The sequence below is a fragment of the Cebidichthys violaceus genome, unplaced genomic scaffold, assembly GCF_023349555.1.
Source record: "Cebidichthys violaceus isolate CVI_PGR_0920_01 unplaced genomic scaffold, fCebVio1.0.p SCAF_108, whole genome shotgun sequence".
Taxonomy (NCBI): domain Eukaryota; kingdom Metazoa; phylum Chordata; class Actinopteri; order Perciformes; family Stichaeidae; genus Cebidichthys; species Cebidichthys violaceus.
In genome coordinates this window covers 495001-522895 of record NW_027176272.1, presented here as the reverse complement: position 1 = coordinate 522895, position 27895 = coordinate 495001, and the positions used below count along the sequence as shown (strand labels likewise).

Genomic DNA, 27895 nt, shown 5'->3' with positions numbered 1-27895 from the left:
GCAACACAAGCAGGCCTAGTAGGCAGAATAAGAGGATCAGCACGGTGCGAGTGGCCGCATTACTATATGTGATGTCATCAGAGTCGGCCATGCCTGAAGAGAGAGAGAGAGAGAGAGAGAGAGAGAGAGAGAGAGAGAGAGAGAGAGAGAGAGGGTGTTACCATGGTCACACATTGGGATTTATTCATTTCTTTGAATATGTTTATACCCAGTGTAGTCAGACAAATAGTCAGACATTTTGGGGAATTCACTCATTTGCTTTCCTGTCGTTGGTGCCCCTCTCTCGTCCGTACAGTTCATATGTAGCTGAAGCAGCTAGTTAGCTTAGCTTAACATAAAGGATGGAATCAAGGAGAAAACATTTTTTTACACTTCATTGTTTTGTACAGAGCCAAGCTAGCTGTTTCCCCATTTTTATTCTAAACCACGCTAGCTAGCATTAGCTACATATTTACCGTTCAGACATGAGAGTGGTATCAAGCTTCTCATCTAGCAAGAAAACAAATGTGTTTTTTTTTCCCCAAAAGGTCAAACTATTCCTAAAGTAAGTACGTTTTTTTAAAATATATTTTACTTGGTGTCTTGTCATATAAAACAATAGCCTACTATATGCCTTATGTGCATGGCAGATTAGATGATTACCAGCAAATGTGAATTTCACGTTTTTTCCATGAAGCTATCAAAATTTCATCAGAGGAAATATGAAACAGGTTGACACTGATGCTGAACATTATGTGGACTGTTTGAACTCGGCCTCAATCCACGGCTAAGTCCTTTCCAAAAGCACCAGAAGTCCTCTCATTCAAGCTGTTGATCCAACAAAACTGAGGCAGATTAGATTTAGAAATGTACTTTACCTCCTTAGAGTAGAGTAGAAAGATCTCACTGGCTTGGAGTCACAGTTACAGAATGGCAGAAGTCAAACTCCTTGTACTTTAAAGCAGTTGTAAAGTTGTCATCAGGAGATCCATTGGTTGATTTATATTAAGGATCTAGAAAAAGAGAAAATTAGAAAACTTAATCATGATGCATGGTACTTCCTGCTAAACCATCAGATGGCTTCACGTAAAAGATTACCCATTCACTTCAATTGCTGTGGCGTTTGTGGTTTAACTCACCAAATAAATGCATATAATACCGCTTTAAAAAACTACGGAAGCTGCTCAGTTTGAACATAAAATATGTATTTTTTTCAATCCTTACATCTAATCCAGACACAATTACAACCACAGAGTTACCATTTGTGCTGGCTAACACACCACCAAAGGTTCATAATTGCAACATAGAAACGTACATTGGAGATGTGACAGGAAGTCTGTATTGCCTTTATCTTATGTGACTGTAAACTGGCTGTGCTGTCTGGGCTGACAGGAAGCGAGCAGACCGCTCGCAGCGTTGCTGGTTTCCTGTCAAAAGGATATTTGAACAGCATCAGTCAGCCTGTCACGGGTGGAAACTTTTTTTCAGTCATGGTTAATTAGACTCCTAAAGATCAGGCAAGAGTGTTGCAACATCATGTTTAATGAAAACAATTTAAATACGAATGTGAAATAAGTAAATGTACTTAACATGGATTTAAAGCTGAAATGCATGAGGATAATTTGTGGTAAATTACTGTCTGAAATACTGTAGTTATACAACCATTTAAAACATAAAGCACATTAAGTTCAATATTTAAGTATATCTGAACTCAACAAATATGAATATATAAAGTTGTAATTAAATAGAGAAGAGATCACATCATGATTAATTAAGAATAGACTAAATGTGTGCAGCAAAAACGAGTTCAGATAATGTTCAAAATATTTTAAAAAGGTATAGAAATAAACTGTAAAGAACTTACCCAAGTTGTGACCCGAAGATAAAGTTTGAGGTGTTTGAGGAACGCAAACGCTGCTAAGACACTGACTTGTGTAATTCTTTGTAATTTTGAACTGTGCGACAGCGTGTGTCTGTGTGTGTGTGTGTGTGTGTGTGTGTGTGTGTGTGTGTGTGGAGGAGATAATAAAAACGAGAGAGGGGCTGATGCATGACATGTGGTGAAGAAAGCTTGCTGCAGCCCTTTGAGGTAGGAGGAGGCTGGAGGAGGTGAGGACACATTAAAGACAAAATCAAGCCGGGTGTGGTGGAAAACAGATAAGAAAATATGCAATTATTTATGGAAAGAGGAAGACTTTTTTTATTTTCTCCCTGCAAAGTTGACTTTCAGTTTGCAGCACAGGTGCAGATTACATTATGCAGCATATATCAAGTGCATTTTAAAACATTGTCCTCCTCTTCACTAACTAGAAGTCACAGGAAATACATGCTACAGTAGGTTTATTTCCTGTGACATATTTCAACCATTGGTGGGTTGTCGATAACAGCTCAACTCCACAAAGGGCAGCTGAGGTCAACATGATGCTATGCTTTGTAAAAAATGCTTACCATCAAAATTGTATTTACTTTTTAAAGTAGAACTTATGTATTCTTGACCTTACTCTGGAAAACAGGAGTCTAAACATGTTATGTGAGCCCAAGACAACTCAAAAACTAAACCATGATCCAGGTCTCTTTGATTTACACAAACATATAAAAATATAAAGGTTTTTAATATACACTACAGACTTGAACTAAGAACTCAAAGAGCACAGCTTAATGTGAAACAAGAAGACCACATCCTGTTTTCTCTCCGGAGGCCAGGCAGCCACAACCCTGACACCCAACAAAGGCAGTCGTATCAAATCTGTACAGTCATTTTACACCATTTGTGAGAGATTGGTGTGAAAATAACTACAGTGTTAAAGTGTATTCAAATATTTTATTTATTTGTTTTGAATTATGAGATGAAAAAAATCTCGACAGTCTTATTTCTCTGCTTTATTTCCTGGTATATTTCTGTTCTTGTGTCTTTTGATGTCAAAAAATGGTCGGAGTTCTATACTTTTGCAAGGAAAATGTGATCTAATTCTAATTCATGGGTTTACAAAATGTTTATTGGAGTGCATACAGTTAATTAAGTACAACAACATCCATGATACATCTGAAATAAAAATGTGCTCCAGGGGAACCTTTAGCAGTTGAAATCTTCAGGTCACACTCGACAGGTTTGTTGATTTCTCTCAAAGTATTTTAATAAAGTGATTGTTAGTTATATAATGTATTGCCTTCTTTTGGCCTTCTTGGCTGTGGATGATCAGTTTGTTTAGGTGACCGACTATAGATGAGGAGTTCCAACTAATGATGGCTGTAAAACTCAGAAACGGTCTTTCACTTCTCTCTGACACTGCAGCATTAGCTCGCTGTAGTTTATATAGCATGCATGGCATCAGCTGTCATCTGTGGGAGCTCAACGCCTTTTTTTGCTCTGTCAGCTGAATTGGCCACTCTTGGACCCAGATTAAGTTCATGCTGTTCATGCTTTACTGCTGTTCATGCCCTACTCTGGTCTGTACAGCTCATATGTAGCTGAAGCATTTAGCTTAGCTTAACATAAAGACTGGAATTAGGGAGAAACAGCTTGCCTGGCTCCGCCCAAATAAATAGTCCAACACACAACCACTGTAAAACAAGAAATTGTCATTTTTACAGAGCAAAGCTAGCCGTTTCCCCCCTGCGTTATGCTAAACTACGCTAGCTAGCTGTAGCTACATATTTACTGTAGACATGAGTGCTATCAAGTGTTCGGACGTCGTTATCTGCTGTAACCGCCATGTGAGAGCAATGCAGACTTCAGGCCAGTGAGCTTGAGCGGTGGCGCATGCTCACACGCGCTAAAAGCACGTGCTGCCGCCTGGCTATGTCAACAAAGCGAGGAGAAGCTTGGATAACAACACACACAGAGAGGGAGAGGACTTCATTCTCTGCTCAGGTAGACATTACTCCTCTATATCTTTACATAGCAGACAGGTGTCTGCTGCTATATTAATGTTCAGAATGTTAAATACAGTCCCTTTAAGAATACTTAAATAGGATTAATTCAGACAATGGCAAAAAAAAAAGCCAATATAAAATGTGAGAAATCTTCAGGGTGTTACATCCTTTATAGAGGCAATGTGTTTTGTGCGTGTCCATATGTCTATTTAACACACAGCTAACACACTCAACATGCAGACTATCCAAACATAAGTCGACCAATAATTATCACAAACACCACAAAGATGTGATCATGATCAGAACATTTCTTTTAATACAAAGGAGGAATGCATGTTTATTAAGTTTTCACAATGTAGTCTCATTTAATCTGCTACTAGTTTTACAGTTAGTGTTGTGAGGTCAGTGCATAAAGAAATATAAAGTAATAAAGGGATACGCTTTATGTGGAATGTACCATTGACTGACGGGGATGTAACAGGAGAATGCCTCTAAATGTAATGGCAAAAAACACAAAAACAAAATAAATAAAAACAAAAAAAAATTAAAAAACCTTTCCATCTTTTAACACCAATACAAATGCAAACTGTAAAAAATGCTTCCCATTTCACAGTAGTTCCTCTTCTCTGAACTGCTGTTCTGAATAAAGCTAGTGTGTTTTAGTCACACTGTACTGATACTTGTGTTAGGTTATATTTGCATGTTTTGTGTACAGCACAACTTGGGCTGAGTCCACCGAACAACTCATTTTAGCTTACAGCTCGAGGACAACTGATGACTAAACTTGAAATCCTGGTTCTTTAGGGGGCGCCAGACACTGCAGCCTTTCCACACGTGTCACGAGAAGGAAAGAGGCAAGTATTTCTGCGTATTTATATCTCTTAATGATTAAGTGGACAAATACTATGCCTTTTGATATCACAGAAACCTTCGTAAAGCCGCAGCTCGCTCCTGATAACATGAGGTAAAAAAAAAAAAAAAAAAAAAAAAAATCACAAGTGCTACCTTTTCATTGACCGCAAAGACGACACAGAATTACGATACACATACATATTCAGCTACACTCATCAGCTATCAGTCACATAACTCTCACTGTCACGGTCAGGATGTGTGTACCACAATATTTTCCTACGGCTCACCTTACACATGGCGTCCTACAATGAAGCAGTAAAACAAAGCATAAGTCACACAATGAATAACAGTTGGGGGGGGGGGGGGGGGGGGCTGATATGACATCACAGTTTAGCAGCTTTAACTACTTGATTAAATAGCCCTAATGGTAATATTTGTGAGTGCTTTAGGGAAAGAAAATCATGTTGGAGGTACTCATTTGCCTTGCTATAGTAGGTCAACCTTCATTAACTTAATTAAAAACAATGCTTTGAATCACTACTTTGTGCATTAAGGTGAGGCATTTGTGGAACTGTAACACCTTCAAAGCCCTTCAATATTAGTGTGGGGATTTTGCAAAGCTCAAAGCTGCACTATATGTACCACCGAATAGCTGCTACAATACTCCTTCATATGAAAAAAACTAAATATTATCTCAGTCAGAATTCATTCTATGCAGATGACACTTCGGTTCTCAACCACAGTCTGCGAAACAATCACAGAAATTATCAGTGGTCTCATTTTCATCGCAATATTTGACCTGTTTGTAAGCCACCGTGAACCACAGTTAGTCGCTACCCCCGCACTACATTCTTCCACTCGCACAGCTTAAGGTACTGTTGATTCTAGTAAGGCTACGGTCTGTGGATTTAGTGAGTGTGCCCTCCGAATGTAGTGGTCCTCCGCCTCGCTCACACATCCCCGTCCTCGATTCGAGCCAGCTGCCTCTCCAGTAGCTCTATTCTCTGGCTCTGGGCGAGGACGACGGCTCGCAGGGCCTTCATTTCTGCCAACAACTCGTTCAACAATTCGTCCTGCAAGAAGGAGAGAAGGAACAAGTCAGGAAACAAACTTGGAGCACTTACAGTAAATTGTTGGTAAGGTCAAAATGTCTCAACTCGCCTCTCTCTTCGGCCTCTCGCTATTTCCATCCGTCTCCCTCGTGGCTACTCGCGGCTGTGGCACCTCTTCTTCCGCCTCCTTGGCGGCAGAGCAAGGTGTGGTTGTGGGAGCTGCTGCGTTGCCTGTTGAAGGCGGGGCGGCCCCAGTCCCAGAGTCCTGCTTGGGTTTGCTCCTGAGGGTGTCTCTGTGCTTGGACGGAGGAGCCGAGTAGCCGCCGCCCAGAGAGACCAACAGTGGTGGAGCATCCTGGCCGGCGATCCATTCGTCAGCCAGGAGAGCCGGCTCTGAGCCAGCTGTGTCCGGGTAAAGGTCAACCTGGAACAGATCTGACTGTGGAGGGAAGACAGAGACAGAGAAGTGTTTATTATACAGTCATTTTATGTTTATTATACAGTTATGGATAAACCTCCCAGCAATACAAATGCTGCTTTCACTTCCTTTTCAAAATAAAAAGTCATGTAAATTGGTTATTTTAATTTGCATAGCTTACCTTTCGTGGTACAGTCATAGAAATGGGTTCCACTTTCCTTTCATGCAGTTTGTAGAACCTACAGGAGGCCAGGAAATTAGTAATCTCATTAAAGTATAAAGCTTTCTTTATGTTTACAAAGCCCATAAAAAAAAAGCATGTATCTAAATGCTTTATTACGTATTGATGCTAACTGTGGCACTGAGCCGCAATCTTTCCTACAGAACATATACAGGAAATCCAGCACATAGTTTCATTTTAAATAAAGGCTCAGTAACTTCCTATAAAAGCTGGGCACTGTAGTTTTTAAGCAAACATTACTCAAAAAGGAGTAAGAGGTGCATTTGTTGGGGACTATTTTCAGCTGCAGATTAATACACATTTGGTGTGATAGTAAGAATGTTCCTGCTAATGAAGGAACCCAGTAAAATGGTGTGGCTTATTTATTCATTTTTAATAGTTGTAATAATAGATGACTAAGCTACATGAGGTTTTGGCTACACAGGCAATCATTTGTAGGAGCAATTTATTGTTGTTTTTTATTGATGTCTAAGGAAAAACATATAATTTAAATCGCCAGACATTTAAAAATATTTTAAAGTAATGACAAGAATATCAAGGAAAACATGACCAAACATTTACCTGGCAATTTCACACTTGTTGACATCGACGCCTCTTTTACTGAGGAAGCCTGCTCCTCTCTGTGGCTCCTTGCTGCTGTACAAGCTAAGGAAGTGAACATACGGGGATTCGTCTGTCACTTCAAAGTACCGGATGGTGCAGTCCCCCTGAAAGCCAGCAGATGATCTAATTAAGACGACTGAGCCAAAAATGAATTGATACCAATTTTTACCATTTGAGTAATTCTGTGTGCTCAATGCAATCCGTAGGTCCTACCTTTCCACACAGGTAGACCATGTTTGTGTCAGGGTCATAAAAGGGTAGAAGGACCCCATTACTTGTGTCCATCTCCTGTACTGCCATCGGTTCAGAGAGATCCTTCTGTAAAAGAGAAACAAAAGCACAAAACATTTATTTTATAAATGTTTTATATATTTTATACAATATGTACACTTTTCGTCTTACTAAATAAAATGTGCACTACTTCCCACACTGACTCTGAAAGTCGGCATTGAACAATTGTGCCCTGAAGAATCATTCAATATGAACACAAGACTGACCGTATCCCACAATGCCAGCTGTCTCTCGCTCATGCGGCTAAAGCCTGTGGTGAGGATCTTCCCGTCGGAGAGGAACACGGCTCTCATTGGCCTGGTGCCGTCATGGACCTTCTCCTTCACCTGGGAGAACAATAACAAGGCATTGCAATTAAGGAAAGACCCAGCATGCACATGCACAGTATAGTGTGGCATAACGTCTTTTGTATGGCAAGAAATGGGACATCACCTTGAGGACGGTGCCCCGTCGCGGGTCGATGACACGCAGAGCCTTGTCCTTGCAGACGGTACAGACGGCGCTGCCGTCCTTGTTCCAGCAGACGCTGTAAATGAGGTCTGGGTGGGTATCGTTCAGCTGGTACACAAGCTCCCCCGTGCCCACGTTCCACACACAGATCACATTATCGCAGCCTGAAGGGAGGAAAACACAACGCCCAACGATTCTTCAAGTGCATAAATGCAGGAACGTAAGGAGCAATGCCATTAAGAGCTTTGTATACCAAGAAGAGGATAGGAAATTTAGATGCAAGTTAGTACAGTTCTGAAAACAACAGGAAGCTAATGTAGGATTGTAGTAATGTGGTGTGATTGATTTCAGAGGAGACAGAAGGGTAACCCTTTACAGATGGATGGAAGGGGCAAAAAATGATTATTTCAGGATGAGTCAGTTATTTTAAAAAAAAGCCCTGAAAACATATTTTCTCCAAGTTGGTAAAGGATGATATCATGTGCTTCTGAGCACCGATCAGAATACGAGTCTAGGTGTATGGTCAATGTGCTAAATTGTGACCAAATTGTTACAGCAATAGTGAATGGGAATTCCGGGATATTAAATGTTCACCTGCAATTTTCTGTTGTGTTCACACCGATATTTGTTTACAAAGTGTGCTGAAGTAGCATAACACATGACGTGGTTAATGGGTATTTGGTATTTTTCAATAGTGCAATGCACGTCTTTGTCACTGAAGGGCTCAAATTGGTATTATAAGTGTCTGACAACATTATAGAAAGGACCCTACAGAGAAATAAGAGTTTATCACATGGATAACATAACCTAAATAATGTTGGCAGCCATGTTTGTCATGGTTATTGTCAGTATTTGTTTACAAGGGAAGTGAGAAGGAAAGAATGCGATGAGTGAGGTTACCTGCAGTCAAGAGGATATTGAAAGCAGTCGGGTGCCAAGCCAGGATTCCCACTCTTTTACTGTGTCCCTCCAGGTTCACAATGGCCTCGGTCATCGGGCTCGTCAGGCCCCCGTCTGGGATCTGCCACACCTTCAAACCGCCAGGCCCAGCAGACATTTGTTTGTGAATGTGATCCATGCAGGTGCATGAGAGCTACTGTGGTTTTATGTAATACGCATAAAGAAACGCTCTTCAGGCGGAGCAATGAGAAATGTTAGTTTTATTCCTAATTTCTGCTCTCATGAAGACCCTGTGAGTTGTAACTAGTCAGCATATTAACAATCACACTCAACTAAATAGAGATTTTTAACAAAATGTTGTACTATTGCTCTGGAATACTACAACATTTTGAAAAGTACTCTTACTTGTCCGTCTGTTCAATATGAAGCTACAGCTGCGAGACGTTAGCTTAGCATAAAGAATGGTAGCAGAGGGGAAACAGCTAACATGACTAGTCCAGCACATAACCCCTCATACAACCACAAATTATCATTTCTACAATTCAGAATTTGTACAAAATAAACAAACAAGATATCCTGTGTTAATTATTCATTTGTATAGGTGCTTTGACATAAACGGGCTGTTTCCCCCCTGCTTCCAGTGTTTGATCCAAGCTAAACATGGACTCTTGGCAAGAAAGAGGGAATACAAGCGTTAACCATACCTTCACTGTGCAGTCCTCTGAGGCACTTGCGATGATGTTGTCGTCATGAGGAGACCACTGGATGTCCAGCACCGGTGCTGCATGGCCGCACACCGTTGGACACGCCTGGTCGATTCTGCCGCTCTGTGGGAGAAAACAAAAAGTTAAGATCACGACATTAGTGGCGTCCAAAGTCTTGCTGACACATTGCTTTTAGTAGCAGAGTAGAAGATAGGAAACATGATAGAAGAAATATTGATCTGCTGTCTATTTGACACTGAATGAAACGGAGAGGGGTCGTGCACCTTGCTGATCGGCACAACGAGGAAGGAGCCTCCTCCGCCGGCCTCGATGATGACAGCGATGAATTTGGGGTTGACCGCGCAGAGGCCGGTGTCCCACGTCACGCGGGACACTCGGACGTCGTCGATGCAGTGCTCCGCTTTCCACGCCTGGGCGAAGACGTGGCGGAACTTGCTCTGCCTGACCACACCGCGCCGGAAAGACATGTCTGTGGAGACAATTTACAGTTACAGGCACTGCTGCACATTTCTTCAATGTGCCACCTTAATGGCATGGACGGTTGTATTTTTTAAATCTGTTTAAAGATTAAAAAAAATTAAAAAACATGGATCATGTTTGAAAGACTGAGTTGACTGTTCACATGTAATCCTATGTGAGGTGGGCAAAATGTTTGTCATGGAAGTGAAACACACACACACACACACACACACACACACACACACACACACACACACACAAAATTACTTCTTTAGTCCTTTTCCATTCCTAGAAAGCGGCACAAATGACCTCAGATGTGGCTTTCTGACAGCTAATTAAAACTCATTGTACATTCAGTTATTTCACAGCTCATTCAACAAATCCCCAACACCTCTAGGTTGTCAAAACAGCAGGCAAAATTATTTCAGTCTGGGAGTCTGCCCTGAAAAGCTTCAGTGGACAAAAGGGCATGATCCGCCTGAAACCAAAACATGCGTGGCACAGTGAGGAGGGGAAGGGGGTTTGGCAGTCAGAGCTAGTAACTCTATGCCATCTACCAAAAGCTTCACAGTTGTCAAAATTGTATTTTAGCAGGTATGCAGGTTGTCGTCTCCATTTTATTCCTCCCAGTAGCTTGTGAGGATAAAACAGCTCCACATCCATGCAGCTTTGTCTAGTAGTACACTTCCATTCGTCAGCCATTAAATAATGTTCACCTATTGTATAACGGTGGTTTTAATTCCATTCTATATAGTTACAAGATATCCACATAGTATTTTACACCATTTATATTGGTTTCTATTGTTGCCTGCACACAATGCGAGCAAATATGGCTTTTGCGGTGCGTAACGGTATGCGTGCGCGACAAAGGGTGCGCAGCAACGCATAGTTAGTACCAGACTGAGGCATTTTAAGGAAACGACAAGGTTGTTATGATCGAGTACAATAGCATACCTGGCTTTCGACTTTTCCTAATTGGACAACAGACTCTTAAAGACTCGGGCGTGACGAGGCCAATAAAAATAATCCTCCGCCAGCAGCAGTAACTTAATCCTCTACTGTCTCCGGGCAGGCGTTCACGTTGATTGCGCAGACCTATAAACAAAACACGTCCATTAGAAATAAATGCGCATCCTTGCCATCACCAAAAATGTAGCTATTCTCATGTTAGTTTGTCAGTAATTACGCATGTCGGATGTAGTACGAGCCTGACCTGACAGCGCATGCCCCGTGCTGATGTAGAGCTAAACATTAAACGACGCACGGCGACGCCGAATGGAGTCCAATGGATGAAGTCGGAAGAAGCAGACTGGGTAGCGCTAAATGCACACGGCGTCCGTGTTTGCCCCGTCTCCCCCTTTGCAAACGACCAATTTGAAGAGCGGAACAGAATCCCAGACACTTCCGCTAATGGCAGGATATGTCAAAGACTACGCAGGGGAGTCAAGAGGGAGACCGTCCGTCTACATCCGGATTACTGTCTGTCAGACCGGATGTGTACGCATGTGCACAAAACACTACATACCAATGTAGCCGAGGGTTATGTTGCGCCTATACTTTATAATAGTAATAATAACATGGGGCTCCGTAGTCTGCACCAAGATGGCAACCACTTCATTCTCTTTTCACACACTCCACAATAACAATAATTTTCCTCTTCCCCTCTTTCCGTTTTATCCTTCACAATAAAAGCCCCAGACACATACACTGAACAAGTACTTCCTTGAGAGCTCTTAACTCAACATAGCTGACACCAACATTTCGCCCAACAAGGTGCCACCCGCTCATCAAGATGACCGAAATATTGTTCATTCACAAACGTACACACACGCTCACACACCCACGGATATGTATAGAGAACGGGTCTCTTCTTCTTCTTCTACTGCGCATGCGTTGAACAAAAGCGCTCGTAAACCAGTTTTTGAAGACGTGTCGACTTTTGTAAGTGTTAGAAATTGCCATGAAGAATGAGCAATACGCTGCCACCACCTTCTCCCTCCGCTCCCTCTTGGTTAGGATTCCAATGTATTAATATTATTAATTAGTTATGACAACAACTTCACATTAAAAAAATGTCAGCTTTTAATGTCTACCCAAGACAGGATTATCTGAACTCAAATTATGTAGATAAATAATAATAATGCTCACATTTTTCCTATGTCTTCTTCATCATCACATAAGATCCTTGGTTTGGCTCTGCGGGCCTTTTACACAGTGGTGGACAGTAACTAAGTACATTTACTCAAGTACAAGTTAGAGGTACTTGTACTTTACGGGTTGTTTCCATTTCATGCTACTTTATGCTTTTAGTCCATTGCATCTCACGAGGCAAATATTGTACTTTTTACCCCACTTAATTTATTTGATACCTTTAGTCACTTTAAAGATTCTAATTAATAATAAAATATAATCAACAATTATTTCATCATGTATTATTATATGGTTAAAATAAAACGTTTTGATCCCTTAGTGAATTTCACCAGCTCCCTGGCAGTATAAATATAATATAAAAAAAGCTCTACCTTTACCAGCTGCAACATTAAAGTGATGTATATATATATATATATATATATATATATGGTGAAATTTTGTAAGTGTTAGAAATAATAACACAATAATAATAATATATATATATATATATATATATATGCAATATTATACTAAAATTGGCCGTTGTGCAGAATAAGCACTTTTACTTTTTGTACTTAAAGTACATTTTGAAGCTACTACTATTGAATACAGGACTTTTACTTTTAACAAAGTATTTTTACAGTGTAGTATTTATACTTGTACTGGAGTAAAAGATCTGAGGAACGAACAGGAACGAGCAGGATTCGATAGACTAAGGCGCTAAATCTCTAACAGGAAAGAGATCAATATACTCCGTGAGCTCAAAGACGTCGATTGGTTAATTCTTGGTTAATTCTTGGTTAATTCTTGGTTGATTCTTGGTTGATTCTTGGTTGATTCTTGGTTGCGATACGAGCGCTGATTGGCCACCACGGACAATTCCTGGTTGAGTTGTGGTTACAGGTGGAAAGGTGATTGGCTGTTATAACCAAGAATTAGCTCGACTCACGGGTGGCAGGAAGTTGATTCTTGGTTGCAGACTGAACGGCGATTGGCTTTCGCAACCAAGAATTAGCTCGACTCACGCGCTCCTGAATCGAGGTTCCATCTAGATAAAAAAAAAAGAAAATATAAAGAAAACAGAGAGACAGATGTAAATAACAGATGTGAGAGATTAAATGGACAAATCATTTGGTAACACATAACTCAAGGCAGCTGTGTATATTACACTACTGTCAATTTTATTCAGTCATGACACGTGCCGTATATCATACGTATTAAACACAGATTATGTCCCACCTGGGACCAATGGTGGAAAAAGTACACTTGTCTTTACCTTAGTTTACTTTAGCAATACCACACTTTGAAAAATACACCACGAATATCAGAATCTCACTTTAGTACAAGCATCGAAATGTATTTCAAGTATAAAAAGTAAAAGTACTGATTATGCAACAGACACATGTCAGTGTGACATCATATTATTGGATTATGATTACATATGCATTACCTGAGTGCAGTGTATATATTGCGAATGTATGGTGATTAAAAAGTAATTGAATATTAAATCGGTGCAATAATAATGATTACTATGAGTAGCATAAAATATACAAACAGAAGATAAATTTGAACAAATACAAATGCAGATTGTGTATTAACTAACATAGTGACTAACACACAGTCCAGCAAAAGGTGAATAAAAAGGAAAATAAAGATTACTGTGAAAAATATAAAATACAAATAGAAGATACATATCAACACAAATACAAATGAAAATTGTGCAAAAGGTAATATAGCCATTCATTGACTGACAACCTAATGGCAGAATGCTGGTGGCGTTCATCTGTCATTCCGTTACACTATAGACAATGTATCCCTTAACAATATGTGACCAACAGGCAGGTTCGTTTTTCCGTAATGGTAACGTTAAATTGACTTTACATGAATGTAATATTAGTCACGTTAGGCCTAACTAAGAAAGTCTCAAAGTTGTTATCGGTAAGCAGGCTGTAATGTAACGTTATACATCCATTGGTTGATTCTTGGTTGATTCTTGGTTGCGATACGAGCGCTGATTGGCCACCGCGGACAATTCCTGGTTGACTTGTGGTTACAGATGGAAAGGTGATTGGCTGTCACAACCAAGAATTAGCACGACTCAAGTGTTGAGTCGAGCAGAGAAGCACCGGTTCAAGACCCCGCAGGTCCGAAGTACTGAGTATTTACCCACCTCTACCTGTGTACTGTGCTATGTACTCAGACAAGTGAACTGTAATCACACCACTTGTTACATATTCCCCTTCTGAAGACACGTTTTTGATAGATATTACATTTTCATTATTCTCATTTAGCTAACGTTATTGTCATCATAAGTAGAGTAAACTGTTCTAGCGTGTCGTGAATGGAGCTTCAGCGCCACCTGCTGTTTCACATCTCACAAGGCAGGTTCATTATTTGTCCCCAAATGTGTTATGTTGTGGAGTGAATGGCGGTTTTCGCTCGAGGTAGCGCAACACTAACGTCCATAACTTATTAACAGTCTATTATCTCTACTTATCCGGGCCTTTTAATATCTATACATGAAGTTTTACATCTAAATACAACGTAGCTTTTCATATGCAACAAGTGGCTCCGTGGCGCAATGGATAGCGCATTGGACTTCTAGGTCAATCCGAAGGGATTCAAAGGTTGTGGGTTCGAGTCCCACCGGAGTCGACTTTTTAATTTGTACACATACATTAGTTACATATTATCGAAAACATGCACATATCCACAGTGTACAGTTAATTTTGTGTAAACTTAAATAGTGTCCTTTGAAAGGCAATCAGACAGTTTCTTCAAACGTTTACATAACGAGAAAGGTTACTCTTATTATTATGCGTTCTAATCTCTGGTGAGTGCGCTCTAAACATTGTACAGTAGTTTGCATATATTATAATATGAATCTATTTGACGTTATGTAGCTGACGTAAATGTTAGCTAAGCTAGGTAGTAAAAATAATCAAATTAATGTGTAAGGAGCGAGATTCAATCAAGCTTGTTTCCGATTGTATCCTTCAAAATAAAACATATCCTCATTATACAAATAATAGAGTGCACTACAGGAGCAGTTATCAGTAACTTTACTGCTATTCTGTTATTAAAAGCACGCTTAAACGAATGCATTTATGGATATGTATTTAGTACATAATGTATATTTCGATCACCTTTAACTGAGACGAACATTATGACTTGTTTTTATGCAGGAAATAATACCGACACAATGTACTATTACTTTGAAGGCAAATAAACGGTTTCGTCCGGAAAACAATGTCGCCTATCTGTTTCCAGACGAGACCAAATTATGTTGCACCGGGTGTAACCAACGAGCTAACGTTAGGCTAGTTAGATGTAGCTAGCTAGCTTTAGATTCTTACCCCCGTACGCAGCTGTATGATGAACACTAAACACACGATTATTGAGGGATACTAACGAAACTCGTTGGTGTCACTTTATTTTACAACCGCCACGCTGGTGTCGTCGACGTCTTCGGTTTAATTGTTTTCATCATTAGCCGATCCTGTGCTGCTCAGTTAGCTAGTTAGCCTCTTCAGCTAGCTGGGTACAGTAGCGTATGGGAGTCAAAGTTAGCTGTGACTTCACCGGGTGTCTGGTGGCCTGATCTCACATTTTCGGACACGTCAAGGTAAACAGTCATCCGTCGGCGAGCTTTAAAGCGAGCTAGTGAGTTAACGAGCGGCGTGTCTCGCTTTTACCATGTTGTAAATGTGCACGTCAGCTGGTTAAGTTCGAGGAAACACGACACGTTGATGTTTCTGTACTTCATGAGCTGTTACTACTATGACTCCCACTGGCCTACTTGGAGCTAACGTCGGCTAGCTTCTGGTGTCATACTCATCAATATGTTAGAAGTTTTATCAATTTAATGTTGTTCTTTTGTTGATTACACAACTGATCACATTTCCCTGACTATATCATTACAATCACAGGTTTTTTAAAACATTGGCTACTGTGTCAATTAATCATATCTATCCAGGTCATAGGCAATTAAGAAGACAGGATCACACTAAGGGGTTTTAATCCCTCTTTTATGCACATCTTTAATTCCGGCTTCAACAAGTTTTCTTAGTAAAACGTGTCAGCAGTGGATCTGTATTGATTCCATGGTTAATCTTTTACCTGTCATACCACACTGAAAGATCAATATCGATCAGCAGTGTTTTAGTCCTGCTACTGTAAAATGAAATGCTGAGATGATTTGGTATTAACGTAAGACTGTGACTAACTGATTGCAATTTCACAAAGTCCAAGACGACATATGAACATATATTGCCTTTTCCGACACACAGTCAGAAATTCAAAGATATTAACTTTATTGTCACCAAGAAAACCAGCGAAAAATATGCTCATTTGAGAAGCTTGGAGCAGCAAATTAGTGGTTTTGTTTGCCTGGAATAAGTTGAACGATGAATTAACAAACTGTAATTAACAAAATAGTTGCTGATTTATTTGGAGGCAGTCTGCTTTATTGTTTAATTCATTTCAGGCCCAATATGAGAACACAAGCCCTGTCATTTAAAATAAGATTTTTAACTTATTTAAACTCATTTCCCTTTTAAGGTTCCTAAAATCTGTCTGTTGATTTTGGGGGCTGTGATGTCGGAGCCCAAGACCCCCACTCCCACTCCTGCTGGCGACACATACAAAGGATGGGTGTTCAAGTGGACAAATTACATCAAGGGTTATCAGCGGAGGTGGTTTGTCCTGAGCAATGGGCTTTTGTCGTACTACAGGTAGGCTTTCCTGTAAAACACACCAAATTGAAGGATAGCCATGATCATGTCACCAGAGAAACTAAACTACTGATTAGCTGTTGATTAAGCAGGCGACAATCAACCTCAACTTACTCATTTTTCTTTCCTCCTCCTGTTGAATTTCATTGTCGGATCGAAGCCCAAGTTTTGATATTGTACTCACCGAAACACAAACAGTACACGTGCTGTTTTTGTTCCGTTTGGTTAAATTTTTTCCCAAAATGTCAAATCAAACACCCTCTGATTATTAGGACCCAAGCGGAGATGGGCCACACGTGTCGAGGCACAATCAACTTGGCCACAGCAACGATCACCGTGGATGACGCCTGCAACTTTGTCATCTCCAATGGTGGAGCACAGACCTATCACCTGAAGGCCAGCTGTGAAGTGGAACGTCAGCGCTGGATCACTGCCCTGGAACTGGCCAAAGCCAAGGCAGCACGCATGCAGGCTGAGTCAGGTAAAACACAGGCAGCCGGGGGGGGGGGGGTATTCAGTGTCTTGTGAAAGCCTTTTTATTAAGTTAATATTAAATGTTTTTTGCTTTCCCTTTGCTTTCATCATAAACAGATGACTCGGGGGATGACTTTTCCCCATCCTCCCCGCCGGTAGCACCCGGACAAGGTGGCGGATCACAGAATTCAGAAGTCCAGTCTGCTCTCAGAACACTCGGCAGCAAGGTGGAGGACCTCAGCACCTGCAACGATCTAATTTCAAAGCATGGCTCTGCCCTCCAGAGGTCAGGCTTTAACAATCTATTGCTCTCTCTCTCTCTCTCTCTCTCTCTCTCTCTCTCTCTCTCTGTGTCTTTCTCTTTCTCTTTTTCTCTCTCTCTCTCTCTGTCTTTCGCTTTCTCTCTCTCTCTGTCTTTCTCTTTCTCTCTGTCTTTCTCTTTCTCTCTCTCTCTCTCTCTCTCTCTCTCTCTCTCTCTCTCTCTCTCTCTCTGCTTTCTCATGTCTCTTCTATCTTAACATAGAAATTAAGGCTCCAAAACACATACATCTAAAACATACGCTTACTAATGTTTGACATGAAGACTCCATATCAAAACCTTCTTTGAAGTAATGTCCTTGTGTCCAGAATATATCACTGTTGCTTTGATTTGTAAAAGAGCATGTAAATGCACAAACACCGCAGTGGACGGACAAAACAAGCATGAGTTATTTTAATTTAATTTAACTTTTTTTCACAATAAACATTTGAAATGATGAAGGCACTTGCAAATCACAAGGTAGTAAAAAATGTAAACCATACGTTTTGGGTAAAAAGCAGAAGCAGGAAATGATTTGTGGAGGACGACTGCAGGACACAGATTGGAGGCTTATTGTTTTCTATTCCTGAAGACCAAGAAAATATATCCAGTCTTAATATCCGGTGATCATGCAGCTGTGAAGGAGGTTGTATTTAGAGCTGCTTGATCACTTTGTTTGCATTTCATCTTAAACATCTACAGACAAAGTGACTCAGTGGAATTGTTTGAACTCAACCGATAAGCTGTTGAAATGTTACAAATGCTCTACTTGTTGAGAGACTTTCCCCTGTGACGCGTACAGTTTTATTCTATTTTTAAACCAATTGTACCCTTCACGTCTTAACCTTTTTCTCAGGTGAGTCACCACCCCCCTGCAGCAGCGAGTTATAATAATAAACCTATTAAATCTGAGGCTGATGGCCTTTTTCAGTGTGCTTTGATGATATATGGTCCCAACTCCTTATTCACATTGTACATTTTTCATATCTATTGCAGGTCTTTATCAGAACTGGACAGTTTGCGTATGACTGGAGAGGCTGGGGATAAGATCCGCCAGGTGACAGAGAGGGCCACACTGTTTCGCATCACCTCCAATGCCATGATTAATGTAAGTGTCGCGTCCTCGCTCAGTTTATCTATTTCTTGTCCGTGTTTAATGTACAAGATGCTCACATTCATTGAACGTTGCGTACCAAAGGTTTCCAGTTTGAACCTGTTGGATGTTTTGCACCCTCAGGCGTGCCGAGACTTTCTTGCGCTCGCTCAGGGTCATAGCAAGCGGTGGCAGAAAGCCCTTCAAGCGGAACGGGACCAGCGGGTCCGGCTGGAGGAGACTTTAGAGCAGCTGGCCAAGCAGCACAACCACCTGGAGAGAGCGTTCAGAGGGGCTGCACAGGCTAATGCTACTACAGACAATAAAAGTAAGACGTGACGTTTATTTTACTGATTTTTATATTTTTGTAAGTCTCTATAGATGCCGCTCAAGAATGCACCTTTCGTAAATTGAATTTCCAAATGATCAGGGCTTCCATAGTAGTTTGCTTGATAATTGTTGTCAGCAATAGGCAAAATGCTTGTCATGGAAAGGTTATTAAGGGTTAATTCATATCTGTGAATAGATTTTCAGTTTCTGTGTGGGGAAACACTGACAAAGCAGTGTTTTGTTAAGGTGCTGCCGGGCCGGGGAAAGGTGAGGCCAGTGACGAGGATGACGACAATGAGTTCTTTGATGCCATGGAGGAAGCGCCTGAGTTTATCACTGTTCCTGCAGACCCCCAGTTCCACAAGTCAGTGCACACTCATTCGTCACGAACACGTTGACCGCAAATGCAGCCACACAAAGAGATGCTTTTTTTATTGTTGGATTCCCAGGCTATTCAACCTCAGGTATTTCTCTTTTGTTCAACTCAGTTCCTGGTTGGACACACTGGTATGAGATGTGGTAAAGTCACACGGTTCATGTCTTCACCGCTCCCTTAGTTAGGGTTGAGAGTTGGTTGAACCAGTTTATACTCCTTTTCCTTGTATGATAAACTGACAGTTAATGTAACCACACACTGACAGATTCTCTTTGTTTTGACATCTCTTCACAGAAGGTCGAGCAGTAGTATCAGCGGTTTCAACAGTGAAATGTGTCCTGATGATCAATCGGTAGGTTTCGTTCTGGTCTCTGGGATGGCTGTTAAAAGACCGGTTCGCCTCATTAAAATGATTCTAACCATAATTTATGACTATAAATATATATTGCAAAAAGAAATACAGTAAACCTGTTTTGAAAGTTTATTGACAGACTTTTCTGCATTTTTAGCTTAATGAGGAGCCTCTAGCGATGAACCCGGAATCTCCCTCACAGGAGTTGGTACCACTGAAGAAGAGGCGGACACGCATTTCAGACAAACCCAACTACTCCCTCAACCTGTGGAGTATCATGAAGAACTGTATTGGCAAAGAGCTGTCCAAGATCCCCATGCCTGTGAGTATTCTCGTCAGAGGTTACTGCAAATCAAATGCGACTTACGGGAAGTTTGTTTGTCAACATCCCCAGTGAAGGCCTCAGGCAGTTTCACATTCTCTTCTAAAACCCCCATTGGCTGCTCTTTTCATGGCTTTGTGTTGTCACCCAAAAAATGCACTCACTGTGAGAAGCTACCTGTTAAGATCACAATCCTTAAAGATCTTCTGGCACCAGCATTCTGCTGTGATGTGGGTTTCACGAAAACACCCTGTGAGAGTCATCTGTGGTTTACATAGTTCTGTTGACAGGTTGAATGACGCGCCAATCAGAAACAAGTTGTTTGTTCCATCAGAGACTTATCGGAGAGTTATATCTGTGACTTGAGTGCGTGTCCTCCTCCAACAGCATCTTTTCATCGAGCGCAGCAGAAATAAAAATGATAATTCATAACAACAGTTTTTATTCGGGGCACAAACCTGATACTGTGTCTTTGGTTTGGCTTAATGCATTCATCAACAAACTACACGTAACACACTTTGTCTGAACATTAACACAGTAAATGAGGAAGAACAAAATACACCGATTCAATCCAACATGTAAAGACGAAAATATTCCACGACCTGAAACATGCCTCACGTCACGACACAAGCACTGGCCAAACTCAACCTAATAATATATATATATATATATAATACAATCATACAATGTGCTCGTTATACAAACGGTACATTCTTTTTCAAATATTAAGCCCGCTCAGTATGTATATTGGTCACAAAAAGAGGGATCCTTATCAAGATACTTTGTTTATAGTATGTGATACTGTTTTTATATTAGCCGAAAAACACAATTGCCAATATCGGTATCGGGCTTCAAGAATCCAGTATTGGTCGGGCTATAGAATAATATATAATGAACTATACTGTATATGTTATATAGTATAAGTGCATGCCTTATATTTACATGTGTAAGTGGGCCTGTTGTTGCTTAGAAAGACCATGATAGTAGAATGTTACATTTGAAACTAAATGTTATGGGCACTGTGAATGTGAATGTGAATTTCCGGATCGTTCCGCTCTCTAGGTAAACTTCAACGAGCCCATTTCCATGCTGCAGCGGTTGTCGGAGGACCTCGAGTACCACGAGCTCCTGGACAAGGCCTCCAAGTGCCAGAGTTCGCTGGAGCAAATGTGCTACGTGGCCGCCTTCTCCGTGTCCTCCTACTCGACCACCGTCTACCGCACGGGCAAACCCTTCAACCCTCTGCTGGGAGAGACGTATGAGCTGGACCGCCGGAGAGAGAGTGGCTACCGCTCCCTCTGCGAGCAGGTGAGAAGACAAACGCAACACAGAAAGATGCAGCGCTACCACCAAGGAAGTGAAACTGAACAAACAAAGAATTAATCTATCAGGAAGGAAGGCTTGAGAAAACAAATGATCCCATTGACTCGGCGTTTTGATCGACTATAGCTTCCTTTTTGCATTCTTTGAGGGATGCTCATGTTACAGAGAAGTAATAAATGTGTCGAAAGAAATCAGGGCTTTAAGGCCATGTTTATCGTAATTGAAGGTTAGAGGCATGGCGGTTAAACAGATGATTAAATTTTGTATTATAATTATTTGTGGTAGCAATATAAACTCTAAACGTTCATGTTATTGTGATGGTGGCATTTTGACATAACGGTACCAGAGTCTGATGAAAATATATCTTTTGGGATAATGTTTAATTTGGTGCACACTCTGGCATGGAAGGTAAAAAAAAAAAAAATGCGAAGTCCATTTTCGTTTTTGGGTAAAAAGCAGAAGCAGGAAATGATTTGTGGAGGGCGACTGCAGGACACAGATTGGAGGCTTATTGTTTTCTATTCCTGAAGACCAAGAACATATATCCAGTCTTAATATCCGGTGATCATGCAGCTGTGAAGGAGGTTGTATTTAGAGCTGCTTGATCACTTTGTTTGCATTTCATCTTAAACATCTACAGATAAAGTGACGCAGTGGAATTGTTTGAACTCAACCGATAAGCTGTTGAAATGTTACAAATGCTCTACTTGTTGAGAGACCTTCCTCTGTGACGCGTACAGTTTTATTCTATTTTTAAACCAATTGGTCACGTCTTAACCTTTTTCTCAGGTGAGTCACCACCCCCCTGCAGCAGCGCATCATGTGATTTCTGATCGTGGCTGGACCCTGAGGCAGGAAATCACTGTTGCCAGCAAATTCAGGGGAAAATACATCTCCATTATGCCCTTAGGTAAGAGACGGTGTGGTTCAGAACATACTATGCACGCCTTGAGGTTCAAACATAATTAAGGGTGTGACTATGATGTTGCAGCTTTCCCCAAACATGTCAGTCAGTGTTCCTGTGAGAGATAAATTCTTAAGGTCCACGGAATGTGACAGAGCACACCTTTTGTCTGTTGAAAGATTAACGGTGTGTTTTTGTTCGCTGAAGCTTATTTGTGTTTCCGTTGTCTTCATTTTGTTTTTCCTCGCAGGCACAATACACGCAATCTTTGAAAAGGGCAACAATCACTACACATGGAAGAAAGTTACCACCACAGTGCACAACATCATTGTAGGAAAGCTATGGATCGATCAGGTGAGACTGACGAGAGTTAAGAGTAAGATGACACATTTACACATACAATTGTGACGCATTTTATGTTTTCTTATACACTGGAAATGACAGCGCACTCGTCTGTGCAGCCTTAGGAGCGTAGCACCTTGCATTGCGCTACACACGTTTGTGTAGGTGACACACAAATCCTTTGAAAGCGCCGCCCGACTTAAATGTGCACACCGTGTATTTATTGCCATGCTGCCAACCCTAAATGGAAGTTTGAACTTTTACTAGTTTAAAAATGTCTCCACAGTGTCAGAGATTTACTTCAAAACGTTCTTTTTCTTCCTTTCTGCCAGTCGGGGGAGATTGACGTGGTGAACCACACCACCGGAGACCGCTGCCACTTGAAGTTTGCGCCTTACAGCTACTTCTCCAGAGATGTTGCCAGGAAGGTGAGGAAAAAAGGCCGCGACGGCGTGTGATGCGTGGCTGGCAATGGGCCCCATCCCATCCTCCTAACCCCCATCCCATCCTCCTAACCCCCTACTTCAACCTTCATTTTTGAGCTCGCAATACACTGACTGGCGAAACACAGACTATGTCATAATGACAAATACCGGTTCATCCTGTTTGTGTGAAATCAGACCAGAAATAACCCCAACATACAACTTATTGAGTATAACCAAACTACAGGAAGACTTCCATGCCCTCCACCGTGAGACCAGTCATGATGCTTCACTCCCCCATTATCTCTCTCTCTCTCTCTCTCTCTCTCTCTCTCTCTCTTCCCCCCCCCCCCCCCTCTCTCTCTCTCTTCCCCCCCCTCTCTCTAGGTGACAGGTGTGGTGATGGACAAGGACGGCAAGGCCCACTACGTGCTGTCAGGCACGTGGGACGAGAAGATGGAGTTTTCCCGGGTAATGCAGAGCAGCAGAGGAGAGAATGGTACGGAGGGCAAACAGAAGACGGTCTACCAAACCCTCAAAGCCAGAGAGGTTTGGAGGAGGAACCCTCTACCGTAAGTACCATCAGTGCATGGTCAGGTGTGCGTAACGTTGTGCTCTAAATAATATGACAGACTGAAACGCACTAAAAAGACATCAGTGATCCAAGAACAATGCAATCATATACTGTACAATTCATACCACTAAGGTACTGCCTTTCTTGTAGAGCTACTTGTACCTCGAGAAGATATACAGTAGTGAGTCTCTGTAGCGCCAGTCTGCCCTCGGTCCAGAGAACGAGGGCTTGTCGATAATACATCTATGGTCCATGTGCGTTTTGATTAAAGGTCTACTCGGCCCTTTGACTTTCAGTGCTGGTCTTCCTCTTTGCTCTACCACAGTGAGGGAGCGGAGACCATGTACTACTTCACTGCCTTGGCGCTGACCCTAAACGAACTCGAGGAGGGCATGGCTCCCACCGACAGCCGGCGGCGGCCCGACCAGCGCCTGATGGAGGACGGCCGCTGGGACGAGGCCAACTCGGAGAAGCAGCGGCTGGAGGAGAAGCAGCGCAGCGTCCGGCGGGAGAGAGAGAGGGAAGCTGCCAGCCAACGCACCTCCAGCCAGTCAGAAGAAGGTGAGTGTCTAGTGTGCGTTATCTGTGTTCCTCTCTACCATGCATGGGGAAAATCTTGGAATAAAGGGGAAAAAAAATTCTATGATTCCCCCTTTTCTCTTCCAAAAGCTGTCGATGAGGACTCTCTTACTGATCCGTCCTTAAAAAGCAAGTACTACTATATTGCCGCCTCCTCACGCTTTCATTTCTGTTTGAATCTTCTATCTAGATCATCTTTTTTTTGCGAACACAATTTGTCTGTCTTTCAGGCGCCCCTTATGACAGCTACCAGGCACTTTGGTTTGAGCGCTGCGAGGACCAGATCACAGGTGAGCAAATCCATATCTATAAGGGAGGCTATTGGGAAGCCAAGGACCGTGGCAGCTGGGAGGGCTGTCCGGACATATTTTGACTTTGGCATTGACGGCAAAGTGTCCACGAAGAGACTGATCCATCAAAGTCCATCCCACCTCCCACCCCCCCCATCTGGACAGTTGACTCCCTCCAGTGGTTCTCTGTTCTAAGAGATCTCCAGGACTGTCACTGCTGTCTGATCCAGCGGGGGAGCAGGGTTTCTCCTCCGGCACCCCCTTCATCCCATTTCGGTTCCTGTCACCTAGAGTCTTAGCACCTTAACACCTTGTTGCCGTCACACATCTGAGAGGACTGGAACAAAAAAAAAAGAAAATGTTGTGCTGCTTTGACTGAGGGGGGAGGTAATGAAATGCGCAGTGCTTCCAAATCATGAGTTGATCATTGATTTTAGTCTCTCTAATCACGTCTGTCAGCAGCAGGACAGTTTTTGTGGTTCCCTGTGAGATAATATAGTGTTCCTGTTGTCATCCACAGCATTGTGTGCTTTGGTTAAAAAAAAAAAAAAAAAGGGGGGGGGTTAGACCTGGTTAATATATACAATTGTGTATAGATATGATTCAAATAATTTCGTTAAAAAGTCAACTGGTGGCCTTCAAGACGTTAGCGAGGATTTCTTGTTTATCTCTCTGATTTAGTGTCTTAATGTAATGAAGTGACGGTTCTAGTGTGCTTGTGTGTATGACTGCATATCTGCTCTTCCATCACTTTACAACACTGCCACTGTGCAGTACACTGTGTTTAAAAAGAAATGATTGTCTGAAATACAGATTGAACCTCCATACCCATGTATAGTAGGTAGAAGAGATTTATTTATTTTTTTTCCATCACAAAGGCCTGATGAAAATATTGATGGTTTAAAGTTTGATTTGGCTAACGGGGCCCTTTCTCTTTGCCTTTAGAAAAGAGCAACCGTCTCTCGTTTGTATTTAAAGTACACCTGAGTGGATATGATGCTGACATTTTTAGAGGTTTCTTGTACAAAAATTAAAACTTTGAAGAAGTAGGGAAAAAGACTACAGAGCTGCAAAATGGCAACGTGCTTGTTCCAGTGCTGAGGAAATCTCACATTAGTGCAGTTTTATTTCATAACAGTTATGGAAATTCCCCCTGTTCACAATATTGGAATAATAGTCTTTCCATTTTGCAGAAAGAAAATGAATACAGTGGTGAAAATTTACCTTTGTGTATCTGCTGAAGAGTTCATACATATGCAAGTACATTTTGACACCAAAAACATGGGATTGTGTGTGTGTGTGTGTGTGTGTGTGTGTGTGTGTGTGTGTGTGTGTGTGTGTGTGTGTGTGTGTGTGTGTGTGTGTGTGTGTGTGTGTGTGAGAGTGTGAGAGTGTGTGAGTGAGTGAGTGAGTGAGTGAGTGAGTGAGAGAGAATTTCACAATTTTGTTTGTAAGTGTACTTAAAAATGAAGAATAATGAAACAAAGGATTTAAAAGCATTGCAAATAACTATGATTTTATAAATGTATAGAAATTCATTTAGTATTGAAAACTGTACGGTAGTTTTTTTTTTCTTGTATTTTTGGTTCCAGTCATGTTATTGGAAAATGACTGTCTTCATTTTCAGAAAAAAGGGAGTTTCTATACTTTACTGAGGGGAGATATGACATGGTTCAGTATTTTGTATTAACACGGAAAAAGATAATGTAATAAACAAATGCTGTGATGTCAAACAAATAGCTTTTCATACTGTTCTTTGATTTAATTTGCTCCAACACTACCATCAATTATTAATTGGGTAGCAAAATGAACGACTTGCCAGATACATTTTTTGGGAGTTTCTGTCATGTTCAGTAGGAGCTCAAGATGGGATGCCAAATTTTGTCAATAAAAAAATAACACCCAATGAAAACAGGTCTGTGTTCTGTGGTGGAAAAAACTATTCAATAGTACCGAGTGAGTCCTATAATACTGAATACTCTTAAAAGAGAGTCTTTAAAGTATTTATCCTCTGCGCAGACAAGACTCACTCGTCACACAGAGTGCCTGTGTTGTCTGTGGGACGCAGAGAGTGACCTGTGTTGTTTGAGCACATCTTTTAAAGGGTCAGAGCATCAAGAGAGGAGGGGGAAGGTGTGTTTCTCACCAAGACATCTGTTTTGTTTCTACTCTACACATTTCACAATAGTACCTGTAACAAAACATTTTTTCACAGGTATCAAAATTAGATTTTAAGCAAACAAAATGCTTTTTTAAAAATCCCATTTTATTTGTACGTTATTGTTAAATTGCAAAATATATGATGAAAATGTTCCGCATTTATTAAAATAGTTGATTGTGAAAAAAAAAAAAAAAAAAATCAGTGCTTTCCAGAAATGGGAGTATAAAAGACAATGAGGGGACATATGGAGCATCAAAACAGCTGCTTTAGATAAAAAGTAAATCTTGACTGATAAATCCAGGGCCTGGCCAGTTTATAGACCGATGTTGGCTTAATGCGGTATCATATTATCGGTATTTGCGTTAATATTAATTGTAAACATCAATAAGTTGCACCATAGACATGCCGGGTTGGATATGTTTGAGGCATTTGAGTGAAATTTGTGTCAATAAAACTCACTGAATACAGAAATGATCTATTTAAAACGCCACTTGACACAAGAAAAAGTTCTGAAAAATGGATATTAAAACAAGACTAAACCTACTAATCCTAGTTTTTCTTCAGCATCCAAACTCTTGTGTCTGTATCTACAGTTTAAGATTTAATCCGTGTTTATTTTCCCTGTGAGAGGAGCGGTTACTTTCACTGTACACATCACAGGCGCCTCTCCTGCTGTCATGCCAGCAGATTTATTTTTAGCCAATATATCTCTGAAAGGTAGACTGGAACCTACCATCCTATACATGGCGCAGAGAGAATTGGGAGGGGAGGGGGGGCTCACAGTTTGGCAGACCACACAGTTGCTGGGACCAAAGGAAGCGACTGATGCGCCACATCACACTCAGGACACACCCTGCCTACCATAGAGTATAGTACAGTGCAGTGCAGTGGACAAGAGGTGGTAGAGAGACGGTGAGAGTTTGCATAACAGGCAGCTATACGGCCTGTACAGAGGGAGGGATGGGAATGCTGAATCAGTGAAACTGCATGAAAGCCTGGGAGAGGGTAAACGGCAGAGGGAGAGGGAAGAGAGAGGGTAGGGATAGGCTAGACTGGGTAAGATGTACAGTACGAATCCTCTTCATTCATTTCACCTCTTATTTGTGAATGTGGAGCTGGCCGTTAACTCTGTTTTACCTTGAGTCAAGAGACTTTAAATAGACTTTTAATCTCAGTGCTGCTTTAGAGTACAGTAAAGCCGGAACTGCCCCTTAACAGTTTGCAGCGAGCCAGAACAGCGAGGTAAGGTTAAAAAAAATCAATGTATCTGCTTTGTGTTGCAGTTGTTGTCTACAATGTGCCCAGTGACATCAACACTGGAGTAAGTTATACCTCCCACTGAGTGAAAC

At 41.3% G+C, this 27895-nt stretch overlaps 3 protein-coding genes, 1 long non-coding RNA gene and 1 other non-coding gene across 6 annotated transcripts in view; 3 read left to right on the top strand and 2 right to left on the bottom strand.

Moving 5' to 3' along the window:
• Nucleotides 1-6: 6 nt before the first annotated feature.
• On the bottom strand, nt 7-2039 carry LOC137889151 (uncharacterized). The gene is made up of 4 exons (XR_011105204.1): nt 1844-2039; nt 1295-1406; nt 858-992; nt 7-93 (listed from the first exon to the last, which is right to left on the bottom strand). It is a non-coding gene; the product is annotated as an uncharacterized lncRNA (long non-coding RNA).
• Nucleotides 2040-4140: 2101 nt separating this feature from the next.
• LOC137889281 (coronin-1B-like) lies at nt 4141-11266 on the bottom strand. Its single transcript, XM_068733069.1, has 12 exons — nt 11057-11266; nt 10798-10938; nt 9648-9853; nt 9364-9486; nt 8660-8789; nt 7742-7923; nt 7516-7635; nt 7232-7336; nt 6977-7122; nt 6356-6413; nt 5866-6195; nt 4141-5777 (listed from the first exon to the last, which is right to left on the bottom strand). Exons 3-12 carry the CDS (start codon nt 9849-9851, stop codon nt 5655-5657), a joined length of 1521 nt encoding a protein of 506 aa, XP_068589170.1. The 5' UTR covers nt 9852-9853; nt 10798-10938; nt 11057-11266; the 3' UTR covers nt 4141-5654.
• A 3274-nt stretch (nt 11267-14540) lies between these two features.
• Nucleotides 14541-14628, top strand: trnar-ucu (transfer RNA arginine (anticodon UCU)). Its single transcript is given in 2 exon segments — nt 14541-14577; nt 14593-14628. It is a non-coding gene; the product is annotated as a tRNA-Arg (tRNA).
• Nucleotides 14629-15278: 650 nt separating this feature from the next.
• On the top strand, nt 15279-26122 carry LOC137889270 (oxysterol-binding protein 1-like). Of its 2 annotated transcripts, XM_068733048.1 has the most exons (17): nt 15279-15598; nt 16534-16706; nt 16979-17187; nt 17298-17466; nt 18475-18586; nt 18716-18899; nt 19148-19265; nt 19572-19629; nt 19787-19951; nt 21014-21259; nt 22064-22184; nt 22429-22532; nt 22853-22948; nt 23330-23514; nt 23842-24077; nt 24186-24224; nt 24326-26122. In XM_068733048.1, exons 2-17 carry the CDS (start codon nt 16570-16572, stop codon nt 24466-24468), a joined length of 2322 nt encoding a protein of 773 aa, XP_068589149.1. In that variant the 5' UTR covers nt 15279-15598; nt 16534-16569; the 3' UTR covers nt 24469-26122. The 2 variants fall into 2 exon arrangements, with proteins under 2 accessions (XP_068589149.1, XP_068589157.1); XM_068733056.1 differs by lacking the exon at nt 24186-24224.
• Nucleotides 26123-27661: 1539 nt separating this feature from the next.
• LOC137889144 (N-acyl-aromatic-L-amino acid amidohydrolase (carboxylate-forming) B-like) overlaps nt 27662-27895 on the top strand; it is a 3150-nt gene continuing 2916 nt past the window's right edge. The window contains exon 1 of the mRNA XM_068732817.1: nt 27662-27788. The gene's annotated coding sequence lies outside the window, so the exon portion shown is untranslated. The remainder of the gene's footprint in view (nt 27789-27895) is intronic.

Bases quoted from the DNA above. Each gene is read 5' to 3' on its own strand.
- LOC137889270 (XM_068733048.1), top strand. From the start codon at position 16,570: ATGTCGGAGCCCAAGACCCCCACTCCCACTCCTGCTGGCGACACATAC. The intron at 22,949-23,329 runs GTGAGGAAAAAA...CCCTCTCTCTAG, and splicing joins CCAGAGATGTTGCCAGGAAG to GTGACAGGTGTGGTGATGGA. The intron at 23,515-23,841 runs GTAAGTACCATC...GCTCTACCACAG, and splicing joins TGGAGGAGGAACCCTCTACC to TGAGGGAGCGGAGACCATGT.
- LOC137889281 (XM_068733069.1), bottom strand. From the start codon at position 9,851: ATGTCTTTCCGGCGCGGTGTGGTCAGGCAGAGCAAGTTCCGCCACGTC. The intron at 7,337-7,515 runs GTCAGTCTTGTG...TCTCTTTTACAG, and splicing joins AGCTGGCATTGTGGGATACG to AAGGATCTCTCTGAACCGAT. The intron at 5,778-5,865 runs GCGAGTTGAGAC...TCCTTCTTGCAG, and splicing joins GCGAGAGGCCGAAGAGAGAG to GACGAATTGTTGAACGAGTT.